At 35.9% G+C, this 12064-nt stretch overlaps 1 protein-coding gene across 1 annotated transcript; it reads left to right on the top strand.

Moving 5' to 3' along the window:
- Nucleotides 1–10196: 10196 nt before the first annotated feature.
- On the top strand, nt 10197–12064 carry LOC103411206 (pentatricopeptide repeat-containing protein At5g15300). The gene has a single exon (XM_008349857.4). It carries the CDS (start codon nt 10244–10246, stop codon nt 11861–11863), a length of 1620 nt encoding a protein of 539 aa, XP_008348079.2. The 5' UTR covers nt 10197–10243; the 3' UTR covers nt 11864–12064.

Raw genomic sequence — 12064 nt, 5'->3', positions numbered from 1 at the left:
GTGTGCAAAGTTTCAGAAACTCCTTAAATACTTGTTTTTTAGAGAGAGAGAGAGAGAGAGAGAGAGAAGAAGAAGCGTGGGTTGTAAGGCAACTTGGTGGGTAGTTTCAAACTTTCAACTCTCCCTTTTTAACTCTTCTGGAGTCCTTCCATGCATCTTGACTTTGAAGATGGATAGCATGCAAAAAATATAACTAACAATTACTTCCTTAATTTCATCTCTAATCTGTAATCCGTAATTAATTGACTATTGAACAAGTACTTAATTGACTTTAGGTGAGAAGAGATTCAGAGACCCAAAGTCACTGTGTTAGTTATTTTTGTTTAACTAAAGTCATCTAATGCTGCAATGGTTTTATTTCTCTTTGACATGTAAAGGGCACATTAAAATATCACCACAAGAAGACACTTGAGAAGGTGAAGATGGATTGCTCGCGAGGAATATTTATCCATTCCAATCTTCTTTAAATTGCTCGCGAGGTAAAAATGTGGTTTTTCGTTAAAGTGAACAGTACCGGGTGCTTTTCGTTAAAGTTCCCTTTTTTTAGGAAAACTAATGAAAAGGGCTTGAAAACTTTGAGTTTTAATGATAAGGACAAAATAAAGGGTAAAGTGAATAGTACCAGGATTGACTTTTTAGTGTAAAAATGTGGTTTTTCGTTAAAGTGAACAGTACCGGGTGCTTTTCGTTAAAGTTCCCTTTTTTAGGAAAACTAATGAAAAGGGCTTGAAAACTTTGAGTTTTAATGATAAGGACAAAATAAAGGGTAAAGTGAATAGTACCAGGATTGACTTTTTAGTGTAAAAATGTGGTTTTTCGTTAAAGTGAACAGTACCGGGTGCTTTTCGTTAAAGTTCCCTTTTTTAGGAAAACTAATGAAAAGGGCTTGAAAACTTTGAGTTTTAATGATAAGGACAAAATAAAGGGTAAAGTGAATAGTACCAGGATTGACTTTTTAGTGTAAAAATGTGGTTTTTCGTTAAAGTGAACAGTACCGGGTGCTTTTCGTTAAAGTTCCCTTTTTTTTTACCTAATCAGCAGTCTAGAGCAAAAGCCAAAGAAACCATAATAAAATTATCTAACGCTAGCCTCTGCTTTGGCTTTGAGGTCGGCAACAACCTTCTTCAAAATCATTCTTGGTCTCTTCCCTCTTCCTTTTTGTTTACTTTATTTAGTATATAATTGTCGCCATGAAACACTACAGTTGCTATGATAGTTGTCGTTTTTTGTCCCACACACATGGTAAATACAAGGTTTGGATCCAGTTAATTATCACCTTCGATGTAGAGTTGAAGCTGAAATTAATGGAAGATGTCGGATTGCATGGGGATTGAGTTTAGCCAGAGCGACAATATGAGTTTAGCCATTGAGGTGACACAGCTTTTGAATGTCTAGAGGATGTGGAGCGACGATATGATTTTATCTTTTATTTTGTTTCTGTATAATAATTTCTAGGAATTGTATTGGAGTTTAGTTTTGATTTCTCTCTTTATGAGAGTTTGCTAGTTTGATTGCTTCTATAGGAGAGTTGCTTGATATTAATGTTCTTTTTGTTTCGGTGTACTACTTCTTTTGAATCTATGTGTGAAGGGTGGAGCTGTTTGATTTGCTGGATCTACTTTACTTGCTTTGGGATCGTGATAATGATTAGGTGATCAATCAACCCATGGGCATCGTACTCCATGTTCCAATATATGATTTCAGATTTGTTCTCACATGATCTCCGTGTAACACGAAGTTTAATGGTTTTATTGATATGTATAATTTTGTGGTTCCTAACGAGCTCGAACAAGTGCTTTAAGTATACTCATTGATTTGCGATTAATGATACTTTATTGTAACATTTTTATATCTAATTTGTAAGGACCCTTTAGGTCCTAGTAATTCATGATCTGTATGTGTGATGCCATTTTTTTAATGAATAAAATATCCTACTTAAAAAAATAAAATAAAAAGTCCTCTTCGTATCCCATCCAAATAAAAAGTTGCCCATTGTCATCTGCAATAAACTATGAAATTTCAAAGTTCCTGATCTCCATTCAATTATGTATACCAAACGAGTCCTGATAAAATTAAAATTAAAATAAAAATAAAAACAAAACGGTTATTAAAACCAACGTTAAAGACTTAAAGTATTAAAATAATAAAAGTACTTTTCTATTTGCAACAATTTTCTTTTTGGCAATAAAAAAGCTCTATTTTATTATCATGGGAGGGGACTTGGTCTGTTGTACAAGTGGACAAAATGAGACCACGCTATGTGTGACATTGTATTTCTGACTTCTTTACCAATACATGCGAGCTAGGTATGAACAATGACCATCTCTCTGTGTGGTAGTTAGGGATGGACAATTGTTATGACGGATGGATAATCGCAGTTATTTACCCATAATCGTTTATGTTCATACCCGTATAACCGTTTACCCGTTAGGTAATTACATAAACGGTTATACTCATACCCATAACCGTTTATAAACGGTTAACTATACTCATAACCGTGTACCCATTTAACTATAACCATTTACCCGCTTTTAAACCCATTTATCCTTTTTTTACCCATTTACCCATTTTTTCACCCGTCTACATGTGTTTTTTTTAACAACTTGAAAACTATAAAAGACAAAATTTGTCATAATTTTCGTTTTCTGACAATTAAACACCGTTATAGGTACATTTTAACATGCATTTTCCTATTTTAATCATTTAAGTCCTCGTACAATTCCAATAATTGAAATAATAGTTTACAAACAATATTTTTCTGCTACATCCAAACAAATCTTTAATTATAACATTAATACATGATCACCATACTGTGGACGAGGAGCGATTCGTTTGGAGATTGGTTGGAATTGGTCGCGATTTGCAGTGTGACCATATGAGAGGGTAGAATGAAAGAACGAAAGTGACGAAGAGGACTGGGGAGTCGAGGATGTGAGAGAGGAGGAAATTAAATCATTTAGTTTGCTGTTCAGTTCTTATTAGGAACTAAAGTCATTTAGTTTGCGGATCGGTTTCAAAACCGCAAAAAATAAACCATTTAGTGAGGTCTAATTTAGTCCATTCCGTTTCAATTTTTGATTTTAAGTGCCCACCGGTAACTAAAAGCGTCTAGTCTTGCCATCGAGGTTCCAGTTAAAATTTTCCCTCCTCCAAAATGTCATTTGTCCTAAACAGTGAGGGAAGTATTTGATTGGTTGTTGCAAAAGTGTGGGTAAATAGATACCCATTATAACCGCGGGTAATACCCATAACCGATGGATACCTGTTATAACCGTGGGTAATATTCACAACCGTCCATTTAAATTTCATTGATAAACGGTTATATCCATATCGTTTGTTCGTCTAAACGGTTACTTATAACCATAACCGTGAACTTTAAATGGACGGATAACCGCGGTTACCCAAACTCATGGGTATTTTGCCATCCCTACTGGTAATGCATATTGCAGGTAGGCATATATTCGAGTGATGTGTTTGGTTGTATATATAACGATGATCCATCAAGGAATACGTTTTTTTTTTTTTTTTTTTGCGTGATATGTCATGAATTTGCATGCTTCAACTTGAATTAGCCAAACAGCTTGAAGTTATATCCCTTGCGTGCACTTTTGGTGCCTTATGTTTGGGGGAGGTGGATTGTCTACCCTCCCATTTCCATACTCTTCACATCTCATTCTATTTGTGTGATCACGGTTAAACCACGTTAACATTTTATATTGATTTTTTTTATAAAAATAATAAAACAAAAACTAATAGGAATATAAAAAATTGACGTGGCTTAACCGTGACCACACAAAACAAGAGGAGATGGGAAGAGTATGGAAATGGAAGGGCAGACAATTCACCTCCATGTTTGGGGCCTCAAAAAAGCTAGATACATGAATAGACTAGCTCTTATTCCGATAGTATTTTTCTTTTTCAACATCGAAAAATGTTGCGAGTTTAAATCCTTCCATTGATAAAGAATATTTATAGAAAAATACATGAAAAATATTACAAATATCACCCCCCTATGGATGAGTAGGAAACCACATTAAACAATGAAATGATCAAAGACTAATTAACCTCATTTTACACTTAGGGTTTGGGGTCGCTAGGCAATGAAACAATTTTCTCATATTGCGTCATATGATGGTTTCACAATTGTTCTAATTTTTCTCTCTAATCAACTATTAAATGATAACGTGACTTGAAATCAATCTAAATCTGAAGCGTACTACATCTACAAAACCAAATTACTCACATTGAACACATGAACAATTCCATAACCAAATGGTGCAATTTGGTCCAATCCCATCAACCAAAAAGAAATAGAAACCATAGTTATACTCAACCCCAGTCACACATTCGATTTCTTGGAAAAAAAGGTAGCTATTTTAGAAAAAATTTGGGTGGTGCATCAAAATCTCCACTGAACTTTTCAAACTAGTTTTAGTAATTTTGATATTTCCTCAAATGCACACCCATCCAAGGATTAACTTCTGCCAACGAGATCGATTGTCATTGAGCAAATAATTAAGGGAAAAAAAAAATAGAGACCTATGGCTCTGCCCTTGAGAAATTATATGAAGTATTGGACCCGACAAGCTAGCTGGTTTCGCAGAAATTTAAGTGTGGCTTTCATGGTTGTTATTATTTTGGGTTCACCTAAGTCACATGGATGGGGCATATACTTGCATGTTCTCAACACTGTCCTTGTAAGAATGGAGCGTACAAGACTGATGCTAGCATAGCATTTAAAGTGCTTTTGAAACTCAAAATCGATTTTACTAAAAGCGCTTTCAATCATTTTAAAAGCACATCCACGCGAACCTTTATTCAAACCGATAGTATCTTAGAATCATGCTTTATGTGGTGAAGGTATAAACACCAAGGTCATGCAATTAATTTAATGTTGAAAACACATAAGTCGTAATTACTTATTCTACGTGATCACTTGTAGGAATTGATATAATGCTAATCTATGTTCCACAAGGCCAAGGAAGCATCATTGTTAATCTCAATATGACTTCAATAAAATAACTCGTAAAAGCTTATTAAAAACCCGTGTTTACACGTAATAATGAATTTTTTTAGTTGACAATGGGACATAAGCCGAGAGAAAAAGAAAAAAATTATATAAGACGAAGTCACGAGATCCCAACTATATTTACAAGAGCAGCCAACGACAAGAGGGAGGATGTGTTGATTTAGTCAGGTTAAAATGCATTAAAATAAGAGAATTGTTATTAGCACTCCAAAAATCTCATTTGGTACTCCAAACTTTCTATAATTAGAAAGAAAAATACATTTATGAGGAGGATAAAATGAAAATTTTGAAGTGCTAATAACAGTTCCTAAAAAAAACTTTATTATATGAAAATTAAACATGCATGTGCATTTTGTTTACATCCTCAATGCCAACAAACAAACCAGCAAAATTTGGCTTCATTAGCAGCTGTGTTGATTAATTTCCATCCGGTGATTGGTTTTCAATAATTATATAATTAACCTTTTAATTTCTTAATTAATCTGAATAACTCCAAATTAACCCCTTTCCTTTTCAGGAAATATTTTTAAAATGCAGTTGAAGGCGTAGGGGTAGGGACTCTCATCTAATATTAGGGTTTCCTATCATCTCAGCAACCTTCATGATCGGACGGCTTATATTTGATCATCCTGTCAATCTAAATATCCATCATCCGCCGTCCGAGAAAACAGTTGACCGTGCCGCCGTTGCCGACGGAAAAGCAACCAAACTCGTAAACTTGGCGAGTTCTGATTGGCTGAGTGGAAAATTCGTGCCAAACCCAAATGAAGCTACACCGACCATAATTGCTGTGTTGGCATTTGTGGGTCCTGCTACCTCCATTCCGACAAGAGGCCACGAAGGAGATTGACACGTGGGTAAGTGGGTTTCGCAGAAATGTTGACCAAGTAAAGATATGGGTTTTGATAATGTGATTAGATTATAATATTATAATTTTTATATTAAAAGAGTAGGTTAGGCAAAAACTTAAAAAAATAAGAGTAGGCTACAGCTGCCTGGCCACTCTCTTATTGGTTCTTTTTTATTTGGGGAAGCTTCCACTCTCTTATTGTTTACTATTCTTTTTATTCTTCTAATTGACCAATACCTTGGATGGAGGCATAGAGATTAGGGTTTCAATCATTGGCCTAATATTTGAATGCCAAATCAACATCAACAACAATAAAATCTTACCTTACTAGGTGAAGTCAGCTGTATGAATTCTAGAACGTCACTGCGCTCAATTTTGTATTAAGTCTTATCTTAACTCCAAGTAATCCATGTATTTTCTTAGAGTCTCTTTTCAAATCTTCTCAAGTCTTTCTTTACCCTTATACTTTGCGCCAACGTCCAAACCATTACCTTAAAATGGTTTTACTTTTGGTGTTAATCATATCCTTATTTCATTAAAAAAAATGTAAAGCACATTTCAATTTATTCTAAGTAGTCCTCACCACCAATAAGATTAGTTTCCTAAAGGTAGGATGAAATATTAATGATATCTTAATGAAATGATACAACTTTCTACATTGACTAAAATGAAATAAATAGAAATCATTTGTATGGTCCATCATCCACATATTCATATTAACGGGTATGCTGTATAGCCTAGATCCAATGTATTTTTATCATAAATGTTGAATAATCATACTGTCACGTGACATTATACTAATTTACGTTAAGGTGGCCAGTCATTTTAGTGGGCCTGCTCACCAACTCGACCAATTCACTGAATATGGCTGGGTTGGGTTCTAAACATTAAAAAAAAATTCTTTTTTTTTTTTGGGATAAAAATTTGATTACCTGTTTAGGTGGGCTGGGTTGGACTAAAGTATTATTAACTTGATTGAAAAACCGTCCCACCTGAGAGAGAGTATTTTTAAACATACATGTATATTAAATAGATTTATAGATGAAATTTAATCTTTTAAATGCACTTGTTTATTACTGCTTGATTTGAATAGTAGTGGTATAACATCAAATTCACATGATTTTGGCCTAGTTTAACGTAACTATTGATTATTTGTCTCTGATGCTCACTCTAGGATTGAGAAAGAAACCACTCAAATCCAACTGTGGAACTTACCCAACCTAACATGCTTAAGAGTGGTTAATTTAGTGGGTTGGGTTGCCACTTTTCTTGAGTGACAATGGGTTTGAACAATTCTAATTCGAGCCTATTGGGTTGACCAATGGGTTGAAGTCTAACCCGATGCCCAATCTTAATTTACGTGCTAAAATATGAATGAGCAACATAATTGATATATTATGGACCTTTCTATAATATTCACAAATAAATTCGCATTTTATAAGATGTATGTATTGATAATCATGCCAAAAACTTCTCTACTATATGACTAATGGCTTCTTTTCATCACGTACTTCTAGTTACCATATACATTTGCTTCTTTTTTCTTTTTAAGGTGGAATAATTGCCATGGCATCTAGCTACACCCAAAATATCAGATTTAATTAGTTGTTGATAATTGATCTTGTATAGATTAAGGGCAAGCTAATTAATTTAGGTATCAAGCTATAGGCTACAGTGGTGCACAAACTTAGGCTAATGATGGAATTAGTGCACCTAAATCAAACGATTTTGGATATTTATATGGACTAGTTAGAACTTTTGGGAACTTGATTCAAAGTATCTCATTAACCAGACCAAATACAAGCAATTCACAAACAAATCGGGACAAGTTCATCGGATGCTTTTGAGCTGCTTAATCAAAAGTGGAAACAATTAGTCCCACTTAATTCTCACTTATCTTTGAATGCATTTGGCCACAACTACAAAATTATCTATAACTGGCGGTTCAAAAATCGACAAAAAACGTATATTACTGTCAGATTTTAAGCAAAATCCGACAGAAAATGGATAAAGTGACGGATATAATAAGCGACAGCATTGCCTGCGTCATGAAATGAATTAACCGCCACCAAATACTCTAAAACCGACAGAAATCCTGTTGGTTATAACCGACAGGATATATATTTATTATAAATAAATAAAAGAATTATTGTCAGATAAAACTGACAGAAAATACTAAAACCGCAAGTAATTCTGTCGGATAAAACCGACAGAGAAAATACTGAGGGTTAAATCCACTAGGAAAAATCCGCCGGTAATTTCTGTCGGATATATCCGACAGAAAGTAACTTTAATCCGACAGTAAATAAATTATGTGTTGGATATCTTTTATCCGTCAGAATAACTTATTAACCGCCAGGATCGTCCGACACCTAAAGCTAATATTGTAGTAGTGGGCGCATCAAGAACCTAAAAACTTATCTTTGAGAGAGTTGGGATTGTTGGAAACGAAGGACACAAAAAAAGGTAGGACCTAACAACCATCAGATAATAAACCGGTCAAAACATTATCAAATATCATTACTACGGCAATTTTCTTTTAAAAGGAACTAGCTAGTAGCTTTGCTACAACAATTTTCATTTTCGAGGGTTGGGAATACTCATATAGGCATTTCAGTCTTCTAACCACCATCGTGTGGTTCATCAATGCCAAGAATCGAACGTAGGACGTACCGTGTGAATTATGAACTTATAATTCGTCTTCAACTACTGGATCACCTTGTAATCGTTAGATTAATAATCGCATGACGAGACACACAATACCATAGTGAAATCCACCACTTTTTTATTAGATCCCAACTAGGCATGCTCAATAATTTTGCCATCTACATTCTGGAATCAAGAGAAAAAAGCATACTAATTAATTCAGAAGGAAAGATAAAAAAAAAAAAATGATGTCTCCAACTATTTATCCAAGAATTGTGGCACCTATATTCATCATATAATATTGTTGAAGGATATTATTTACAACTATTTCCCAGTGACTAGTCTTGTGTGACTAAAACATATCTAATTAATTATTAACTCTATTCTTTAAGGTGTGATATGGCTATCAGAAGTACCTTATTAAAATTTTTGTTTCCAAATTATATATGATATCTGAGAGAGACGCAGATCTTCTTTTTCTCTCTCTTTTTTTTTCTCTTTTAAAAATACAACATTAGTTCTTCTTTTAAAATTTTCAAAGTGTTTGAGCAATTATCACGAACATGTTTGTGTTGAGAAATCAGGATGATTAAGACTGTACCGTTGACGAAATTGTCATGTTAGACAATTGGGGACAAATTTGAAACAATTTCTTGTGTAGGAGGCAGTTGTAGTGTGATTATTTCATAGATTTGTTACCACCTAAGTTTGATTTCTTTTTTTTCTTTTCACAATTATTTGTGCTTGACTTATTTATTGTTTGATACACAAAAGGATTATGAACAAGTGCACACTACCGTCTATATTAGGAATGACAATTATAAACACGACACACTACATAATTCAAAATTCACATGAACATAAAATACGATGTGAACACGTTAAAGACATAGCTAACACTGTCGAATATTATAACATTAATAAAATGATAAAAAAATCATTTTCTGATGAATAGTATGCATTATTGTAGTATTATTTTATTAATTTTGTATCATTTTGCGCTTTAATCAACTCGCCGGTTGACACGAACATGATACAATTATAAATAGGTAAACTCAAACACCCTATACTATACAACACAACACCCACAAATGATTCAAATAAACTAGGTATTGGCATGGTGATGCTAACAACTACGATGATAAAACATTTGGCTAATACACACGAACTGGTTCTTACGTAGATGGTTGATATAGTGCCTCTAAAGTATCAATAACATATTATTACCAAAACGTATCGACGAGTTATTGATAATCGACACAATCAAATACAAATCCGTGCTTTAGCATAAAAAAGTCATTCTGCGCATAAAATTTCAACCACACCTATTCCAACTATTCAAACTCTCACTCTCTCCCACCTTCCATATCCCGGTTTTAATAAATTTGAGCCTAATATATATTATCAGGGTCTGATGGTATTCCTCTTTGCTTAAAAATAAGAGGTCTTAGGTTCAAATCTCGTGTATAGCGAATTCAATATCAAATTAGGCTGCTCATTGTGTGACTTAACCGAACTCTTCCCCCCCTCGCGTAAAAAAATATCGATGTTCTAATAAAAAATTAAATAAATAAATTGGAGCCTAAAACTTTAGATTGCCGGTCCATTCTAATATTAAATGGGCAAAAAATCCGAGCTTTAAGCCCATCTTCAGCCCATTCTTCTTTCAATTTTAGTTCGGCTCCCTCCAAGGAGTGCTAGCGGCGGAGCTACGTGTAATGATCCGAAAGAGACCAAACGACAGAAGCACCAATCGCCAGCAACGGTCAAGCCTCTGGCAAAAATGCACCAACCTCCGAGCTCTCAAGCAAGTCCACGCTTCCATGGTGGTCAACGGCTTCAATTCGAACTATTCCGCCATACGAGAGCTCATATTCTGCAGCGCCATGGCTATTTCGGGCACAATTGATTATGCCCACCAGGTGTTCGATCATGTGTCCGAACCAGACAACTTCTTGTGGAACACCATGATCAGAGGCTCAGCTCAGAGCCAGAGCCCTTTAAATGCGGTTTTACTATATACCCGGATGGAAAATCGGCACGCGAGGCCTGATGGTTTCACTTTCCCTTTTGTACTCAAGGCCTGCACTAAACTTTCTTGGGTTAAGATGGGAATGGGGATTCATGGGAAGGTTGTGAGGTTCGGGTTCGAGTCGAATACGTTTGTGAGGAATACCCTTATTTATTTTCATGCTAATTGTGGGGATTTGAGGATTGCGAGCGCGCTTTTTGATGACTCAGCGAAAAGGGATGTTGTGCCATGGTCAGCTTTGACAGCAGGATATGCAAGAAGAGGGAAGCTGGATGTGGCTAGGCGGCTTTTCGATGAAATGCCTGTTAAGGATTTGGTTTCTTGGAATGTTATGATTACGGGGTATGCCAAGCAAGGGGAGATGGAGAGTGCAAGGAAGCTCCTTGATGAGGTTCCGAAAAGAGATGTGGTGACTTGGAATGCAATGATTGCGGGTTATGTACTTTGTGGATCGAATGAGCAGGCATTGCAGATGTTTGAGGAGATGAGAAGTCTGGGAGAAAAGCCTGATGAAGTAACAATGTTGAGTCTTTTGTCTGCATGCGCGGATATTGGAGATTTGGACGTAGGGCAAAAGATACATTCCGCTCTTTTGGAGATGGGTTCAGGAGATATGAGCATCATACTTGGAAATGCGCTTATAGATATGTATTCTAAGTGTGGGAGTATCGAAGGGGCACTTGAGGTGTTCCGGAGGATGAGGGACAAGGATGTGTCGTCGTGGAATTCGGTGATAGGAGGGTTGGCATTCCACGGCCACTCTGAGGAATCGGTTAATCTGTTCAAAGAGATGCGAAGGCTGAGAGTCAGGCCTAACGAGATCACGTTTGTTGGAGTCTTGGTTGCATGCAGTCATGCCGGGAAAGTAGAAGAGGGGCGCGGATATTTCAATCTCATGAGGAATGTTTACAGAATCGAGCCAAACATAAAGCATTACGGGTGTATGGTGGATTTGTTAGGGCGTGCCGGGATATTAAACGAAGCCTTTGAGTTCATAGAGAAAATGGAGATTGCTCCCAATGCCATTGTTTGGAGGACTCTGCTTGGGGCTTGCAGAGTACATGGTAACGTGGAGCTGGGAAGGAGCGCAAATGAGCGGCTTCTTGAAATGAGAAGGGACGAGAGTGGGGATTTCGTGCTACTGTCGAACATATATGCTTCAAGAGGTGAGTGGCAAGGGGTTGAAGAGGTGAGAAAGCTAATGGATGACAGTGGGGTGAAGAAGGAGGCTGGCTGTAGCTTAGTTGAAGCAGATAACAGCGCTCTCATGCATTTTTTGTTCGACTCCAAACCTAAGTCCCGTTAGAAACACCTGGGATTCAATGAAAATGCAGTAGGTTGTAACACAAACCCTAGGGGGTTGTTCTGAATAGGCTTAATTCAATTTTTGCAGACTTTTAATAATCACGTTGATCAAGTATGCAGCGAAAATAGAAAACAAAGTTGTGATTAACGTGTGTATTGAGTGGAATGTAAATAACAATCAATCAACAATATTGAAAGCGGA

The sequence above is a fragment of the Malus domestica genome, chromosome 09 (assembly GCF_042453785.1).
Source record: "Malus domestica chromosome 09, GDT2T_hap1".
NCBI classification, from domain to species: Eukaryota; Viridiplantae; Streptophyta; class Magnoliopsida; order Rosales; family Rosaceae; genus Malus; species Malus domestica.
This window is presented reverse-complemented; position numbering and strand designations above follow the sequence as displayed.